The following is a 19873-nucleotide window of genomic DNA, read 5'->3' as shown; positions in this document are numbered from 1 at the left end:
CTGATGGGTTTGGCGACAATTGCTCGTTTCGTAGTAGGAGCGTTATTTGTGTGCTCTGGCTGCGTGAAAATTACCAGGTTGGGTAACGCAGTGGTTCCTGACATGCACAAAAGCATGGCCAAAGATTATGCAAAGTATCTGCGCGCGGCACCCTTCAAGGGGTACATCAAGGTCACGTCTTCGCAGTATATGCACTTTGTGGGCTACTCTGAACTACTGGGAGGTGAGTGAATGATCACTGTTGAAGTTGCTGATTTCACCGTCGCTGCAAAAGTTTCATTTGACGGCTGTTCCTGGTCGTTGGTCAAAGTGGCAATCATTGATTGCACTCAAGCACAAGCGAGAGTGGTTCTGTGAATCATAGGTGTGAAATAAGTTGTTCAAAAATAACTTATTTTTTTTCCGGATTTCCAGAGATTCACTTATTAAATTGCTAGGTTGCCTAAAACGCTGCTCACCAAATTAGACTCAATTCCAACCAGAACAAACCGCGGCAGAGCTGATTGAAATTTTTGAGTTTATTCAGAAAATTAAAAAAAGTTATAAATTGGACTGACTACCTCATGAAATTGTTGAGTTGTCTACAAAAACAATGTAAAAGAAATTTGACGCCATTCCAACCCGTAGAAGTAAGGTTATTTGAATTTTCTATCAATAATTCTGGAATTAGGCTACCCAACATTCAATTCTATTCTTGCAAATCCAAAACTTTCAACTGCATAACTTCACTTCCGCTGGTTGGAAGTGAGCAAAAATTGTTATGCATCTTATTTTTTAAGGCAACTTGACAATTTCATAGGGTTGCCATGCCAGTGAAATTCGAAAAACTTTTTTACTTGAAATTTCAATTGGCTCTGTCGTGGTTTGTAGGCTACTGGTTGGGATTGAGCCAAATTTCGTGTTCGGCTGTTATTTAGGCCACCTAATGATTCCGATTCGCAATTATTTCTCCTTGGTCGCGTTCTTTCAAACTGTAGAAGTAGTACCTCATACAACACTGACCAGGCTTTACTCTCGAAGGTATGCTGCTGCTGACAAACAATGCAACAGTCTATGCGGCATTGGTGCTTGCTCTCGTCAAGGTGGCTGCCACACATAGTCACTATAAAGTGAGAGAGCCCTTCGATAGAATAGCGTTTCATGCGTGCATGGCGTGCGCTAGCCTCTACGTCGCTTGGTGTGGGAAGGGGCGTAAGATGAAGAAATGCGATTAATGATGGTATGTACACAATGTTTTGACAGAATGTGTTTCCAATCAACTTTTATAGTATGTTTAATACCATGTCCAGTAGGGGTGTTGAAAAACTACCTTTTCATATTGTACTGGCTATTTGATACAATTGTTAGGTTACCTAATTGAAGCCTGCAGACCGAATTTGGTTCAGCTCCAACCAGTAGCCGCATTGCTACAGAAGAAAGTGTTGTATTTATTACCGGTATGTAAAAATGAATGAAAAAAATTTTCAAAATTTTCTGATCACCCCATGAAAATGTTGGGTTGTCTATAGAATCGAGGCTCAACAAATTTGGCTCGATTCACACCAGCGAAAGCGGAGTTGTTGCCGCTGAAAAAGTTTTTGAATAAAATAGTATTAACGGTGACCAATTCTTTAATTATTTATTATAGGTGTGCCCACCGTCAATACTATTTTATCCAAATCCAAATTTTTCGACGGCAATAACTTTGCTTCCACTGGTTGGAATTCAGTCAGATTCGGTGAACATCGTTTCTATAGGCAACATAACAATTTCATTGGGATAACAGAAAATTTTAAAATTGTTTTTCAATTAATTTTCATGAGAAATACTAAATGAAAAAACTTCTCCTGTAGCAATGCGGCAACTGGTTGGAATTAAACCAAATTTGGTTTGCCAAGTGGTAGGCTACCGAGTAGCCAGTACAATTTAGAAAAAAGTCATTTTTGAACACCCCAAATGTCCAGAGGTAGCCATTAGTCCAGGGGTCAGCAAACCCTGGCACGTGAGGTGATTTTTCATGGCACGATAAATGATTCAACGAACCCGACATTATAACCATGTTTTGTTGCAAAACATTTCACATACCGTAAGTTTTCAAAATCGAAAAGCTAAAATATTTGATAAATGAACATAATACGGAGACTTTTTATGACAGATTTTAGTTATCCTGCACATTTTTTTAGCTCGATTCACCGTGACCTAATTACTTGATTTTTCGAAGCCCACAAAAATATATATACGGTAACCGAATATCGTATGAAACTGTTAAGATGCTTTAGTCTAGGAGTGTGCACTGTGCAGCATGTGGGACCGCGAATATTTTATATGAACCAGCATTTTGGTGCTGGGCATTTTCACCCTAGGAGATGCACGTTTCGGCAACAGGCGACTCCGTGCGTTGTGTGCGTGGCCAAAATGATTTGCGACGATAAAACATATAAATATAATAACCTCCTGCATGTTGACCAAAACGTTCGACATTGATATGTCCACTGTCCAGGCGCCGAAATGACTGACGCGAAGAGTCCAGCTCCCGCAGCCTGAGCAGCACGTCTCGAATGAGACCCACAAAGGGAAATAATGAGTCCCATGTCGAAATGCGAATTTGGAATTGTGTTCGTCTCATGAAAGGATATATTGTTTTAGTTTCGCCTGATACGTGTAAGCGATTCCAATATATCTGGAACAACGACAATAACCTTTACTGCTATACCGCAATCTTTGAAGCTTTGCACACAAATCTAGTGCCAGACCAACTAAATTGTGACGTCAAACCGACTTGCATGATACAGGGGTTGGCACATTTTATCATCAGGCCATCTCATAACATCTTTGATGGGCCTGTCACTTATTGGCTATGGTACCGAACACAGTAGACTTGTGAACTATCAAGGCAACCGTAGAAGAAAGACCATTACACGACCAAATTTGGATGATGCACATATTACGTACAGAAGGCGGTATGTCTAGTGCGGTAGCGACCAACATTTATACCCTTCGCGACTAATACTGTAAGAATCACTGACGTAACCGACGCCGTTGCCATGTGCCAGTTGCGTTGCAGATAGGTAGTTGGTGTGATTCCTTGCTTGAAACGCTGAATATGACAAAATTAAATATGGTTGACACGCCAGTTGGTAATATTTTACAATTTTTTGATATTTTGACACCCTGCATACAAAAGGTTGCCAGCCCATGCATTAGTAGGTAACCTAGTAGGCTACGCTACTACTTTTTTGAGGGAAATTGTCATGACAACTGTGTGAAATAGCCCCTGCATCTAGTTAACTAGATGTTTATTAGAAGATTGCGCTTGTTTCTTTTCTCATGTCATTATGTGTTTTAGCTGTGTAGATTCGTCTCGCGCTTTCAAAAGTAGCCACCAAAAAAAATTGCCAGACCTTTCATTTTATACTTCCACTTGTGGTATCCTGGAAATCGGTACTTCTGTTTCTACTTTCTCTCCAAGATTATCTGTAAATGTGACGGATAGGCTACCATGTGGGATCATTTTTATAAATCTAGCTCCAGCCAACATCTTCAGATGCTAATGTATAACCATGCTTCTCTCAGATTATCCAACAAATATCGGTACATAAATCAGATGATATGATAAATCTGATGATTTTGTATTTTTGCAGGTATTTTCAGTCAACAGGAAATATGGATGTGGACATGCTTACATGATATGCTCTTGAATGCCGAGACTGGAGTACACTGTGCTCCATTTACAATTGCCAGCCCAGTATCAACGAGCGCTTATGATTTATATACGTACTACGTAGTAGAGCTTTTTTTTTATTTTGTAACCCATCCGCACATCCCTATCTTGAAGTCAATTTAGCACAGAATAGCTTTATGATGTTTATTTGCAATGATTCACCCGTGTGACCAAATATTATTTGTAAATCCAATTTCTGCTTGTAGTCCAAATCTTCTTCCGAATCATCTTCAAACAAATGCGATGGCTGAAATTTTTTCAAAAGCTGCACGAAATTCTGAAGACAATTTTCAGTTCAATTCATCGTAACTCAATAGTCTAACCAAATTGTGCGAAAATATTGAAATCTGTTTGTTTTCAAAACCAAATTAAAATCCATTCTTAGCCAATACCTGTAAGTAGTCGTTCCTGCTGCAGCGCTGATATTTCGAATAGCCTGATTAGGTCGGCACTTACTGATCAGCATCTCCCATCTCACTTGGTACGATACCACAAGATAGAGTTCGAGATTTCAGTTTTATAGAAATTTGATTTATTCGACATAATTGAAATTCGATTGATTCAAATATTTTCTGCTATTTCTGATGTTGAAAGCGGGTGTCTCGCATTTCAATTGTGGCCCCTGACGTTACGTAAGTTATGTTATTTGCTGAAGTTTCTTGTTCAATGCACCATCGTTTTTGTGGTATTTTTAATTTTTCTGAACGATTTCATTATTAATTCATCTTCTAGCTATGATGCCACCAAAATCATTTAGGACCGCACGTCAACATAACTGTTCTTTCTTTTATCGAACATTTTACCAGATTAACGAATATATTTAACTGTACTTATGGGTTTGTCAACGGTACTCCGTTTCACTCTTGGGGCGCTATTTGTCTGCTCCGGCTGCGTGAAAATCACCAGGTTTGGCCACGCCATCGTTCCCGACGTGCACAAGAGCATGGCGAAAGATTTCGGAAAGTTCTTGCGCGTGGCGCCCTTCAAGGGGTACATCAAAATCACGTCTGTGCAGTACATGCACATTGTCGGCTATACCGAATTACTTGCCGGTAAGTGGCCGATTACGATATCAGTGTTTCTCACGTTGAATAGAGCTGAGCACGGGTAAAAGCATAACTGCTTCAGTAGAGCGTGACATTGGTTTGGCGAAAATATCGAGTTGATATCACACTCGGGTAGAAACACCGGTATCAGCCATGAGGTATAAAATATCAGCAATTTTGGGGATGCCATAGCAATAGCATGATAATTAGGGAGTCAGAGATCTATAATCTGCGAATACTTCCGCGCATTTCAAGCCCAAAACTGGCTTTCTAGCATGAGCGATTATCAAGACATGGCAAAATTAGCTATTTTCGGCTTGTTTGGTAAAATTGCACGGCCACTAAGAGGGTGCTAGACCTAGAACCTGAAATCATGATAGATGTAATTCATTTGAGATTTGGGACCAAGTATCAATGGCACTTTTGAAATCCAAACTTTTTGCATTCCACCCTCTTCTAGACTGGGAACATTGATTTATTTTTGTGGTTCAAGTACTCGAAGGTTAGAGTGCAAACAGAGGTGTCTAGTGCATACCATAAATCCGTCTAGTGCAAGTAGTGATCCAGAGGTTCTGAAAGTACTTGAGTACCAGTAAATGGTTTATAACAGTGGTTCCCAACCTTTTTCAACTCATAGGCCCATTATCAAGCTCGACACCAATTTCGGCCCCCATATTCACGGATCCGAAAAAGATATAAACAGAAAATTTATTCACCAAACTCTAATCGCTGGTGAACTGAATAAAAGAGGTCATTTTTCGAGTAGGTGCTCGTAAAACTGGTTTCTGTGTTTACTTTCCGTTGAGTTGACTTTTTCAAGTCAACTTTCTCGTCATACGCAGAATAAGCCGTCTTCACGTGCATTTTTTCACATGTTAATCAAATAGATCTCAGACTCTGGACGTTCTAACATTTTCACCCTCAGCCGCCCCCTCGTTTCTCGAAATACCCCACTGGGGGCGATATTGTCCAAGTTGGGATTTTGGGAACCACTGGTTTAGAGGCATGGCATCACACAGACCTTCACAGTTGAAAAAACTTGATTTTCGAGTGCTTAGAACTAAAAACCACTGGATAATAGTGCCATTGAACCAGTGGCTCTCATCTATACTGTTCTTTTTCAAAGTTACACGTGGTATTGATTAAAGTTTAGCGAATCTACTCGAATTCCAAATCGCTGAGATCCATTTAGGAGTGGTGTGCAAATCGAAAATTAATGCGTGTCAAAAATCTTGTTCGGAGAAATTGTCTCAAATTCGCCCGAAATCTTACAATCTTGCAGTGTTGGGATCAAGTCACTACCTTCGAGACACGAGTCATCTCGAGTCATCGCACATTTTGACTCGAGTCAAGTCAAGTCAATCAATTTTTGAAGGTGACTCGAGTCAAGTCAAGTCACTGGTTTTTTGGAGGTGACTCGAGTCAAGTCAAGTCAAGTCAAATCGAGTCACGAGTCAAGTCACAATTCAAGTAAAATTGAATTTTCGAAGTATCAGTGACGATTCAAAGTCATTACATTTTGCTAGCAGTGTGAAAGACAGAATAATTGGCCATTTATCTTGAATCAAATATGCAAGAAGGCGCTGTATCAATCACGCACACCGGCACACGTGGAACTGCAAATATAATACGCCAGTAACTGTATAGCTCCATATGCCACAGTCTGTTATTATTAGCCAATAGGATCGAATACGAAGCCTCGAGAAGTTGAAACAACCTAATATGGTACAATACACACTACCCATCTACATATACACATCGGAGGTAAAATATACGCATAACCTGTATTCACTCCATTTAAATCATACAAGAGGGTTGGTAAAGGGGATCACTGCGCAATGTAAGCACTGAGCAGAGATGCGAAAGAAACAGAGATACGTTGCTATTATATTAATCTACTGCTGATACGACAACGTATAGGCTGTGATCATTTCGTTAGTGGTCAATTTATTTGGGATGTGACAATAGAGGATCAGTGAAACGTATAATCAGTGGATGACTGGTCATTGGTTACTCTCACAAGTGCCATAGGCGTATCACGAACGATATGAACATACACAAAATAGAGTGATTTAATCGAGACCGTTTACTTGATGACTTGAAATTGACTCGTAAATTTTGCTCCGAGTCACGAGTCAATCCGCATTTTTGAAGCGCCGAGTCAAGTCAAGTCATTTTTGCAAAGTGACTCGAGTCAAGTCAAGTCACACGAAAAAGTTGACTCGAGTCTGACTCGAGTCATCCCAACACTGCAATCTTGTATTTTCAAATTCAAGTTCACGCGTTGGCGTTGCTCATCTCGCTCTTGCATTTATACGTGATAGCAGAACGTGCCAAAAAAACGATTGTTTTTAGTTCAGTCTTGAACAAGAATTGCCAGTAACGGGCACGAGGTTAAGAAATATCGGCAATTTTCTTGACGTTACACTGTGGTGGTGGGAAGTATAGTCTGCTACTGTTAGAGTGGGACTATTGATATATTTCATATAGCTTACGCGTGCCCAGATGCAGCCTGTCATGTCCAATCATAGCAATGACTGGAAACTGCAAATACGTTCAAATAAAGGCTTTGAAGTTTTGAAAATTTTGGTTTAGCTAGTTGTCATACATATATCGTAGTTATCGGTGAAGTTGCTAGTTATTTTAATTATGATAATGCTGAAATGAATTAATCATGATAAACATTATTTTTCCGTTACTTCCCATCATTCTGCTATTCTTTCAGGAATGCTCCTACTCACAAACAATTTAGCTGCGTTGGCGGCACTGATACTTACAGTTGTTATGGCTTCCGCCGCCCACACACATTACAAGTTGAAAGATCCCGTTGGCAAAATAGCCTTTCCCGCGTGCCTGGCCTGCGCCTGCCTCTACCTCGTGGTGTGCGGCAAGGGACGTAAAAAGGAGAAAAGTGATTGAAGACGGCCGTGTTTCAATACCTATGCAATCGTAATACAAATAACAATCGAATACGTCGTATTTGGATGATTTTTGCTATCATGTCTATTTTCGCTTCGTAATTTGTGAATGTCGCGTCACTTTGGATATTTGCGACACTATTAAAGCGATCCAGTATGCGTTCTGATGGTGTACAAGTTGTAATCTGTTAGCGCAGTGTGTAGGCTGCCAATGCAGTCGGGCTGTAGACTTGAAGAGGCCCTTCCCTCTACATATGATCTGGTCTGGAAATTAAGGTTGTAGCTGCCATTTCCCCAGAAAGTCACCACCGTAAAACTACATCTAGAAGTTTTTCACGGAAGTTACCATACGCAACCCACCCAGTGAGTTGCGGTCAGCGAGGCAGTGGTAAAAATACGGCGCGAAAGGAGGGTTGAGGCAGACGAGTCGAGCCTCAACTGTGATAGCACAACTCGTCATAAACAGCTCAGAATTACCGGTAATAATCGAATCGTCAAAAGTGTCAGAACAGATACGGATCAATTACTTTTAAACATGTAATTGACTCGGTAGAGAGGTGTTCTTTGACAACCGTAGCGACGTAATGATACGAAGAATACCCTTTAATTAAAAAAAAACTCGAACGTATTCGAACTATTTCTAATCATGACTACTGAAAACTACAAACACAGAAAAATGTTTCAAGCTACTGTTAACAACAATGAGTTTGAGCGACTAGCATCGAATAGGCTACAGGACAGTTAATGAAATGCAATCAAACGTTTAGGCTACTCAGAGCAGAGTGAGGACAATGAAATGTAATTGGTAAGGCGTCAGCGATAAGGTGTGTAAAATTAAAATAAATGCCAAAGGAAAGAACCTCCTGATAACTACGAATTACAACATTTTGGTTCGCATTTACATTTACACTTGCTCGGAAACTGTTAGATTGCATTTGATGAACATTAGGATGCGAAAAGTTTCTGGCCCCAGTAAATTTGGCCAAGATTGAAAGTAAGATTGGGATAACATCTCTACAAATGCGTGATCAAGTTTGATAGAGCCTTTGTTGGAAACTTGAATTTCTTTTTGCAATTGTTGCAGCAAGCATCGGTACTGGTCAGAGATTTAAAAAAAACTCTGACCGTGGTGTAGGAAATGGTTCAGCACAAGTTTCAGAAGGGTTTATTTACTGTTCATCCATTTTTGAAATATTAAGATTTAGTTTAGCCCACTGGTTCTTTAACTTTTTTTTAGACACGTGCCCCTCTTTATGACAGTGAAATAGTTCGTTCCCCCCTTGTCGTCATATCACACAATGAAACCAGAATGTTAGCAATCCTTACAGATAGTTTGATGGTATAAGGCAGTGGTTCTCAACCGGTGTGCCGTTTACGTCTCGCAAGTGTGCCGCGAGCGATTTCTCCAGAATTTCGAAATTACGCGCAAAATAATTCTAGTCTGTAACAAACGATCAATCATGTAAATCGAGCTTAATGTGAAGTTTGTACATTTGACAAATCAAAATTGATATTATGCCCGCAATCAATATCCCCCTCGAATTCGCTTTACCGGGCGGATCGCGTGCCTTGCAGGCTGAATTCAATTTTGCACTATAGATGATCGCAAGCAGAGAAGAACGAACAAGGCCGCGCCTGAATGACAAGGCAGTTGTCTAATCCTCACTGTCTCCCCAATCACCGGCGATAAATCAACTTCTTTGTGATTGACGTTCGCGTTTACATATTCGAATTTCAAAGATGCCAATCCCGATTGCGATTGTTAGGTATCGTGCCGACACTTTGGTTAAAATGTAGGCTCGTAGCACAACGTTGTATTAATGTCGACGAATATGAGAATTGAGAAGTAATGTTGATCAAATTATATCAGTTAACAAACCTCATAGCCGCTGTTGTTATAATCTTCGTTTGTTGAAAGTATAATTGAACTGCGGGCAGCTGCCATTAGAACTATTGAGGTATGGCTATCCTCACGCGTGGTACACGATGTGCGTGAAAATGTATTATTGTATAGCCTGGTATAGCGTACACCTTTACGCCTCCGTATTCGTTAGCGGCGATGGCGCTTGACCTCTTCGAACTAATGCGGCAGTGGGCGGATTTATTGTCAAACAAATCGTATGAAATGGTCGAAGTTTCTGTGAAGTCGTATATCAAAATCCCTCCTTTTGCCTTCGTCTGACTACGCGCTGTTTGTTGTAATCACGGAGCAACGATATTCTGGCCCGAGGAACACGACGACTTTCTATCACGGCATAGTAAGCTATATAAGGGACGCTTTGCGTACAAAAGTTTATTAAAATGTAAAAGTTTATTCTAAAAAAGGAGTAGCCTACAGAAACATTTTGGATTTACTGCAGAGGTGGTCACATTAGTCGGCGTTCTTACTGGGTGCTAATAAGTATTCTGGTAGTTTACAGGTGTCGTAAGCCAAAAAAGTTCATAACCACTGTGATGGTGTGCCGCGAACAATTTTTCGTTTCCAAAGTGTGCCGCGAGGTCAAACAGGTTGAGAACCACTGGTATAAGGTAATGACTGTTGATGAGAGAATTCTCCAATATGAAATTCGGACTATACACCGAGCAATAACTATGAAATTGAGGTGAATCGCACCAAGCGCGGAAAAATTTTAGTTTCCCGGAGCTTCGCGCCCCCTTCAGAGGCTTTCACGCGCCGCCCAAGGGGGCACGCCCCCCAGTTTGAGAACCACTGGTTTAGCCTACATTGTAATTCACAAAGTTTTCTGTTGCTACTGAAGTATGGGAAACAGTTTAGAATGGCTGAATTATCTGGTTATAACGCGGCACGCATAGAACACCGATGTAAATAGGCTATTACAGGTGGCGACTGTGTACTAAGGCCTTAAAAGGCCTTGCGGCTAGCGTTGGAACCCCGGGAAATCTCGATCCCGGAATTAATCCCAATGAAATTCCGGGATTTGTAAACAGTATCTATCAAGGCTTACGTAGCGCCATATCTCTTATTTTGGTAATAAAGCAATGTCACAAACTCGGCTGATTGTCGAAAACAGTGGTCTCAAACACGCGGCCCGCGAGAAGATTTTTTGCAGCCTACGTCGGCATTTTGAAATTTCAAGTATTCGCCAATATTTAACAGGAAATTTCTTATTTCGGATTTGAAAACTTAAAATTCACTCTAAAGACACTCCAAACACCCGAATCGCTATCACGTGTCATATGTCCGCTAGCTGCGAACTTTTAGCGCGACTGCTTTTACGATGACATGATGCAATTGTCGTCTCGTATGGTGTCTAACAGTGTTGGGATCAAGTCACTACCTTCGAGCCATGAGTCATTTCGAGTCATTGCACATTTCGACTTGAGTCAAGTCAAGTCAATCGATTTTTAAAGGTGACACGAGTCCAGTCAAGTCACTCGATTTTTGGAGGTGACTCGAGTCAAGTCAAGTCACGAGAGAAGTCACAATTCAAGTCAAGTTGCCCTTTCGAAGTATGAAGCATGATAACGACAATGCATTTTGCTAGCTGTCTGAAATACAGATGGAGTGGTCATTGATATTGAACCGATGAACGAATATAGAGTTAAATATACACGCAAGAAGGCGCTGTATCGCGCACATATAAGTAGGGCTGGGCACAATGATTCGAGTACTCGAATCTGAATCGAGTATTAATTTTAATGATTCGAGTCGAGTATTAAAATACGATTTTTTCGAGTACTGAAATTATACGCTCCTGGCAACTGAAAGTTAATTTATCAACGAGAATGATAGTTTTGATACTAATTTTCACTGCTGAAGCCTTGAAACCTTGATCGACGGTATCGTAACATACGAAACATATAATACAAAGCTACGACGGTTACTGGACGTAGCGCATTTCCGAAGTCATGATTATCCCACGTCACCACGTGGAATGAAATCGGTATGGTCGAAAAACTACCAGAGTATCATTTATGAGATGGATAGCAGGCATTATATTCTCTGTGGTGGCATAAGCGGTACATATTTGAACTTTGACGTATTACATCCTTTTATGACGTCATAATGGGGGATACTCGATTACTCGACTCGACTCGAAGCATATTACGTGATTCAGAATCGAATCACTCAGGTACTCGATTTTGCCCAGCCCTACATATAAGTAGAACTGCTAAACCTCAGTTTACAGTGACCAGCAGACAAGATAGTGAATATAGATACGAATTACTGAGATGCAATGCATTACGCATTTACAAATCGATATGATACAATTCGAGCCTGCGCCAATGGTTGAGGACTATATAAACTATATTCGAATTCAGTTTCAATAAAACAATAGGTTTGGTTAAGGTAAAAACAGAGAACAGAATTTAGTTTACTATACTAGTTTAGGACAACGTAAGCTGTAAGCTTCGATCACTTCGTTAGCGGTCAATAAATTTGTGAGAAAACAATGGAGTCTCAGTATAACGCACGATCATTAAATGATTGGTCGCTCTCACGGGATACACCATCATTGACGAACAATCCAAACATATGCATGTTTTGAGTCAAATTACAAGGAATAAATGTTGTTTGTGTAGCTTGTATGTGTATTTTACTACTTTTCTAATCAATCAATCAGGTTTATTAATATTTTCATCGTTTCAAAACATCACAAGACTGCGATACAATGAAAAGATGGGAAGGTGTCGAAACAACTTGGAGTAGCCTTTAAGATCAGAGATGCGAGAATCCCGGGAAATCCCGATCCCGGGATTTCTAAATTTGATCCCGAAGTCCCAACCCTGCCTGCGGCCCCTCGTCGTCATCCCGGTCCGTACCGGATTTTCACTGGTGTGACGAATGAATGTTGTGATTGTCAGGTTTCCATAACAATGTAATTGAAATTGTAATTGAGCAAAATTTTTATCAAATTACAATTACAATTACACAAAATAGAAATGTTTCAATTCCAATTACATGAAAAATGTAATTAATTACATTCGGTTCAATTACAAATTACAATTGATCGAACTCTGGTCAGAACCCCTCAAAATCGCCAAGAAATGTGAAATCTGGCTTTGTCACGCACAAACGGCTCTTACTGTTTTAGCTGCCATGTATTTTCCATCCATATCTACCTTCTATGGGTGAGGAAGCGGTCTAAAAATTTAATCATTCCTAATTGATGTAAGGAAAGTCAAAATATACCGGCCGTAGTAGGCTACTTCAAAAGAGAAGTAGTTCGGTACGGACAATCTCTGTAATCTGAAACACATAACGCGTTGGAAACAAAACGATACCACATTCAGTGCTCCCAAAGTAGGCAAAGGACTCAAACACACAAAAGCCATGTTGTCCAATCATATTATATAGTAGGCTTATGTACTATAACGAAATCTCTAAAATTAGTTGCATTGACTTCCGTAAAGGGTTCCGTGGCCAGAATAGGGTTAGAGAGCATCAAAACGGATGCCATGCAATGATTCGTTTGCCATGACTTCTACCCAGGACCATAACTGCCGCACGAAGGGGCCCAAAGTTATTTCGTGAATTAACATAAATTATAGTGTATTTTTTTGAAAATCTATGCAACTTTTTCAAAAAATTTTCGCGCTGCACGCGATTTAATGTTGCCAAATAGCTCGATTATTGGGTATGGGTACTCTTCCCCAAGAAAAAGTACGCATGACTTCGATATATATACATTATACATACATATATGTTTATTTGTGTAAATATCCGTAGGTGACAAATTAGGGTTACCATACGTGTGTAAAATAAGTGTGTAAATCGGGAGTCGAACGAAAGTGATGACCTTTTTTTTCGTCAACCCATCAAATTTTTCAGCAAAATAGCGAAATCGGCTGATTTCAGATTTGATCAACTAACTTTTCTGATTTGGTAAAAGTGTCTTCCTTTCCCGATTCCAAAATATGGTAACCTTATGCTAAATGGCTGGCGCCGAATGTTCCTGCATTTCCTGGCAATCGGAACCCCACAAGACAAATGCCATCCTGCAGGGGGAAAATTATTTGTCAGTGAAAAAATACCAATTTGAAATCGTTCGCGTCTTTTAGTTTAGTACGTTTCGGCGATTTCAATATCTTTTGACATAGCAGACAGAAGGTCTCGAAATAGCATCATGTAACAAAGTCATTATACCAACGGGTCCACCCGAAGCTGTTTAATTGTTATTTACGGCCACAATAGCCTACACCTCACTGACCTCTACCGGTAAATCCGATTACGTGAGATTGGTCACGATATATATGCAGTTCCCGATCATATTTACCGATTCAATCATGAATTAGAGAAAATTTTCGCACTTCCCGCGTCTAGGCGAAAGAAGCTGACTAACCAAACAGTACAACAGATCTCACTGATAAGTAGCGGCAAGAAGTAGAGCCTAATGGGAGGTCTGGGGGCCCCATGTCGTTCTTGATATCAGCTGGGGTCGATACCCACTGAGAAAATGTCTCCAGTCATTACAACCCCCTATGGTCTAACATAAAATTAAAAGCGTCGTACACTCACAGACTTTGGAATGTATGATGAAATAATATAAAATTAAAGGAGGTGAGGTTTGATTTCAATGATTGCGATCTAAAATGCAATCAATTGGTGCTTCTAATGGACGATTGCGCGAGATTGCAAACTTCGAGGTACCCTAAAATACGAATTTGATACTTATGCTACAGATAAATACATGGTTTACAAATGGATCGTAGACAGCAACTTCCAATAAATGTGTTTGAAACAAGTTCATTATTACGATTGCAGGCTTGAAGGGTACCATCAGTTTGATTGCATACCAAGTCATGATTCTCATTCGGAGACGTGCAGGTTGCCTGAGCAAGTGAGCGTGAGCATGCGCGCGCTTACCGTGTGAATCTATCGTTTGTTTCACAGCATCCAAAACATCAAGCCTATAGACAGGACACATGTAAAATCTATTTCTGTGCTGTATAGTGATCTACCCACAGCATTATCACAAAGTGCAGTAATATAGTAGTTAAGGTCAACAAATACCGAATTATAGATCTTCGGCGACTGTAACAGGAATTATACGACTATACGTTCTTCGTCTCCGCGTAAACGTTGGAAAATTGTCAATTGTTTGTTACTGTATATAATATTAGATATATTTGGCCTATATTCGATGATTGAATGATTATAGTTACGCTCGATCAGTCGAAGCGAAATTGAAATTCGAAATTATTGAGTTTATGAAATTTGAGTGTTGCGCCTTCTTACCGCTATGTGCTTTCAATTGTGGAATTTAACATATCATAAGAACGTAATAAACAAAATGTAGCTCGATCAGTCGACTCGATTGGAATGTAATAGAGTTGAATCAGAATCGAATCAGTTGCGCACTCGACTTCGCCCAGCCACAGACATTCTGACAATTTGAAGATGTTCCCAAATTCAGTAATTCATTAGCAAATTTTGTGACGATGCCAACTCTCCAAGCCGACATGAATCCTACCCTATATCTAATATCCTACTTGTCCAGTGCGTGATAAATATTATACGCCGGGTTGCCATCGAAATGGATGTGAATACAAGGACAATTTTCATAATCGTTAAAAGGGGACTGCGCTATTAATATGATGTTGTCTCGTATTAAAGATAAAATCGGGAAACAATTTTTGACCGCAGCTATTTTCCTCAGAAAGTCACTCTAATGAAACTGCAGCTAAATTACTTTTCTAAAATCCCCGCTCCACTCTATATGCCTGTGTTAAGAGTTCCCTGGAGCTCAGGACACACACTCAGCCCATTAGGGTTGCATTTGAAACAAAAATCTATTTAAATCAAACATGTTTAAAACAAGGCCCTTGTTTAAATCATTTTTTTGTCGTTTTTTTTTCAAAGCTAATACTTCACCAATATCCAATTGTGACGTCATAGGGGATTATCATTGACAATTGAAAATATAGGGTAAATATAGCTCCTTTGACGAAATATCTGTGCTATTGCTGTTGAACCGACTATTCTGAGAGTTCAAACCATCCCATATTGATATACGTCGACTATATCAGGTGGCAATTGTCCGATAGGCTCATACAGCATGTTTTTTGGATAGTATATACACAATTATGGCATAATTTTACAACTAAAAAAAAACACTATTTATTAAAGACCTTTGTTTAAAACACTGTTTTAAACAAAGTGTTTTGAAACACCGTTTGTTTTAAATGCAACCCTATAACCCATATATGATTTGTGATTTGGTCATCATTGGCTGCCGACATTTAGGCGCGATCAGAAGTCGAATTGTGAGTTTGGGAATGTTGTGGGGGTACGTCGTGTCCAATGGCGTACGCAGGGAAGGTTGAGATTTGAAATCAAAACCCAACCTTTCTAAAATGCCAATTAGATATCCAATATTTATAATCTCATTTGTACTCAAGCCATTGGCATCGCGGTTGCGTTTCGATCGAAAAGTACAATAAACTATCCAAGTTGAAGCCTCGCATTTCTGAATCGGTATCTGAATGGAAACAGATTTGCAAATCATTTTTATGTTTTCGTTTTGAGTGGAAATCATATTTAAATGGTTTTGTTCTTTTAAAACTCTGTTTTAGCACCAGCAATCTATAGTGATGTATTAGATGTGTATTGTGGTAGGCCTATATTTTTGTTCTTACGACTCAGTAAAAATGTGGCGTCCGCGAAAGCTTCCAGATTAGCGTAAGTGTTCCGCGGGATAGTAAAGGTTAAGAACCACAGGTGCAGTGCAGGCTGTCGCGGCTGCGCAAGTTTGTTGCTTTCCCCGTTGCGAGATTTCTGCCACGATATCTTCACTCGCACTTGCTCGACGCGATCAAGCAATCACGCAGAGAATGAATTTTGAATAGTTGTCTGCCGATATATTATGAAAGAATTTTGTTTCACAAACCACTGTGCTTTAGTTACGGCAAGTAGTCGTACGGTACAAGCTTCAAACACAAATACACGTGGCTGAACGTCTTCCGTTGAGTGCCTGACCAGTAGATGCAGTTTCATTACGGTGGCTTTCTGAAGAAAATGACTGCGGATAAAATTTTATTCTCTATTTTGTCTTTAATTTGAGGCCACGTCATATCTACAGCGCAGTGCCTCTTCAACTTGACCTAACCAACGTAACCTCGCTGTCTTCCGAAATCCCGATAGATTCTAGTTAGATGCAACAAGTGGACCGACATGTATTGCCGTTGGTAAGTAGACCTACTCACCTTTCAAGATGGGTCTGCTGCTTTTTGAATTGCTTCAAATGACAGTCACCTATAGGCTACATAGTTTGTGCACTTCATAATTCCCACACTTATACTGTCCTATCGAATAAGCCATATTAAAATCTGAAAACAGACTGTGAGGCGAGTGTTGCGCGTTGTGCTCTTTCGAGTTTGTACGAGCTGGTGTACTCTGTCTCATATGCATATCGTTATATTGCCCTTGTCCAGCGCTCTAGTGTAGCGATGATATATAACTTTATTCGGCGCTATAAAGTTATTTTATTATTATTATTACTACTCATATGATCAACAATTTATTATTTATTCCATCCATCAATTCCTCCATAGGAATGTAACTAATACATGCAGTCAAACATCAAGTATCATAAAGTCAGCTGCATTCGCGAATCCTGATGGATATTTAGATCTCTCGAATGAGCACTGAGCAGCGTTCGATAGCACCGATGAATATTTCATTGGACAACTTCAATCTCACTGCAATGCAGGAATCGAGCATTTGGGCAGCGGTCACTTTTTTGTCCATATTTGGAGTGATCATGAATACGCTAATGGTAATAATTTTGTTTCGTATGAAGCCGACTTTCTTCACTGTCATCATAACTGGACTTTGCTTCTCGGATATCATTTCCGGTTTCAACAGCCCACTGTTTGTTTACTCACAACTGAACAAATGGGACTACAGACTTCCATGGCTCTCTTGTTTCGTTTGGCTACCGGTGGACAGCGCAACAACCTACATCACTGTCCATCATGTTTTTCTGTTGAGTCTCATACGATTAGTGAGCATCACAAAAATTACCGGATTCACCATGAACATGACAACAAAGAGATGTCGTATTTTTGTTGTCACTTCGTATATCAGTACCTTTCTCGTTCACATAGGCATAGCCATTAGCATTATCGAATATGATCAAAATGGTGACACGCATCACTGCACTGTTTCGAGGAGGATGGATGTAGAGTATATAATTACGGTCATATTGTCAACTGTAATTGGTGCAATCATTCCATCAATTCTAATATTGGTATTCTGTTCTGTGTTGATAGTATTTCTCGTACATCGCCGATTACACCGAATGTCATCTTCGTCGCGTACAGAGAAACAAGCCCTGATTCAATTGGTGGCAATTGTAACCACCCATGCTTTGGGATACTCTGTTGATTTCACGGTCAGGACATATATGGCAGCTAAAAAAATGCTGATTCCCGAACACGTCTTTTTACCGCTTATCTTGACGGCTCATGGCGTCCTTCGCATTTGCGAATGTGTCAATCCCTTCCTTTACTATATTGCATCAGCCGATATCAAAACCGCAAGCAAGCGACTGATTGAAGACATTCAGAACGCCATTCCCGCTTGCATGCAAACTGCAAATCAATCGAACACTCACGAAACACCCAGCGATGAGCTCCAGCAAGTGGGGGCTGATCCATCAACACACAGTGAACGGAGACAAATTGACGAGTGTCACATCCCCTCTCCGCGCATCTCGGTAGCACTACCTGGTCAAGTGGTGGATACTGCATCGAGTGCACAACGTCATTCTATTTGATGTCACCTTTATACTTTTGTTGTATATCAACTTCATTGTTACAGAGAATAACGGACCCCTTCTCTGCGCATCCTGGAGTGATCTTCTGAATGCAGTCAGGATAATGTGGCGTAATGAAAACCATCAGCCTTAAGGAATTGTTCATGTTTCGTAACGCGGCCTGCGGATATTGTAGGTGGATTTTCTCTTCGCGGTAAAGTAATCTAAGAATGTGACCAGCGAGAGATATTTTATGACAAGCTTTGGAGGAGACTGCGAGAGCGAGAGTGATGCACCATTACATTCTTATCGGACGCGATGTCACTCCACAATTTCAGTTGCGCTGCCTCGGTCCAGGGAGAGCCATAAACTCAAATAATTCAACAATTACTTTTATCGATATTCGATGTTTTACAGTCTTGTGATATTTATAATGACTGGTTTAATAAACGAGAGACTGTTAATCGTACTTTAAAACCACTTCATTTTCGATTTATATTTAGACAGAACGAAGTTAGGGATGGTGTGAACCTCTGAAAGGTTCAGGTTCGTGTGAACGCGAACCTTTTTGAAAGGTTCTGTGTGAACACGAACGTGAACCTCGTGACGTCACGTGACGTCATTTTGCTACCTTCATCTCTATCTTTCAATGAAGCGATAACCGATATTAATGTACACCAGTGGTTCCCAACGTGGGCGATATCGCCCCCCAGGGGGCGATTTGGCGGCCTAGGGGGGCGAACATGACGAAGGGGGCGATAGGGGGGCGAAAATGGACAAAGGGGGCGACAGGGGGCGAAAATAGCGAAGGGGGCGATAGGGGGGCGATGACGCTATTTTGGAGTCAATTCGGAGAAATGACCTTTTTTTTTTGGTCAACCCACGAAAATTTGGTTGCAAAAGTGTAAAATTCGACAACGATCCGCAAAGTTGACCTTTTTTTTTTTTAGTCAACCCGCCGATGGCTGCAGATTGTATACCGATTTTTCGGTCCACAAAATCTGGGGGGCGATGATCGGCCTTGAGCTTGAAAAGGGGGCGATGAGTCGAAAAAGGTTGGGAACCACTGATGTACACGATACGTAGCGACGACTCAGGCCATATAAGGCCACAATGCTGAAGTACATATTGGTGTTTTAAACGCCGCTAAATATATCAACTGAGGCAATCAAAGGATATAATACTCCCATAAAATCAATATCTTCCGTCGCTTTGCCAACAATTTCGACGAGGACTTACGAAGAAATATAAGCTTACGCCTTGAAGGTCTTGGCCAGACCGGACAATGTATTCGGCGTCTGGGTATTGCTACATTGATATTGAGCAGAGTGTAAACCGGGTTTCTTTACTTGCTACAGATATTACCCCATTAACAAGTTCTACAGCAGTAGCCAACACCTCAATCGCACGGATTTGGTTTTAATGATACAGTAAAGATATGAATTCAAGATTGACCCCGTACGCCTGCTAGATTTTTTGCATCAGAAA

The 19873-nt window shown here is 40.4% G+C and overlaps 1 protein-coding gene and 1 long non-coding RNA gene across 3 annotated transcripts; one reads left to right on the top strand and one right to left on the bottom strand.

Moving 5' to 3' along the window:
• Position 1: 1 nt before the first annotated feature.
• LOC145458314 (uncharacterized) lies at positions 2-7823 on the top strand. Of its 2 annotated transcripts, XR_013921111.1 has the most exons (4): positions 2-223; positions 1021-1219; positions 3621-4752; positions 7472-7823. XR_013921111.1 is itself a non-coding variant. In XM_080336651.1 (2 exons), exons 1-2 carry the CDS (start codon positions 4533-4535, stop codon positions 7663-7665), a joined length of 414 nt encoding a protein of 137 aa, XP_080192777.1. In that variant the 5' UTR covers positions 3877-4532; the 3' UTR covers positions 7666-7823. The 2 variants fall into 2 exon arrangements, 1 of the variants encoding a protein (XP_080192777.1); XM_080336651.1 differs by lacking the exons at positions 2-223; positions 1021-1219 and having other exon boundaries at positions 3877-4752.
• A 5841-nt stretch (positions 7824-13664) lies between these two features.
• LOC145458355 (uncharacterized) lies at positions 13665-18626 on the bottom strand. The gene is made up of 3 exons (XR_013921116.1): positions 18413-18626; positions 18245-18356; positions 13665-16635 (listed from the first exon to the last, which is right to left on the bottom strand). It is a non-coding gene; the product is annotated as an uncharacterized LOC145458355 (long non-coding RNA).
• Positions 18627-19873: the final 1247 nt, after the last annotated feature.

Source organism: Botryllus schlosseri, chromosome 2 (genome assembly GCF_051294905.1).
Source record: "Botryllus schlosseri isolate E-star chromosome 2, Bs_hap1, whole genome shotgun sequence".
NCBI classification, from domain to species: Eukaryota; Metazoa; Chordata; class Ascidiacea; order Stolidobranchia; family Styelidae; genus Botryllus; species Botryllus schlosseri.
The sequence above is the reverse complement of the archived record's forward strand: the minus strand, read 5'-3'. Positions and strand labels throughout refer to the sequence as shown.

What these genes read in the sequence shown, in the direction of transcription:
- LOC145458314 (XM_080336651.1), top strand. Translation starts at nt 4,533, where the DNA reads ATGGGTTTGTCAACGGTACTCCGTTTCACTCTTGGGGCGCTATTTGTC. An exon ending in CTATACCGAATTACTTGCCG is followed by an intron (nt 4,753 to 7,471) that starts GTAAGTGGCCGA and finishes CTATTCTTTCAG; the next exon opens with GAATGCTCCTACTCACAAAC.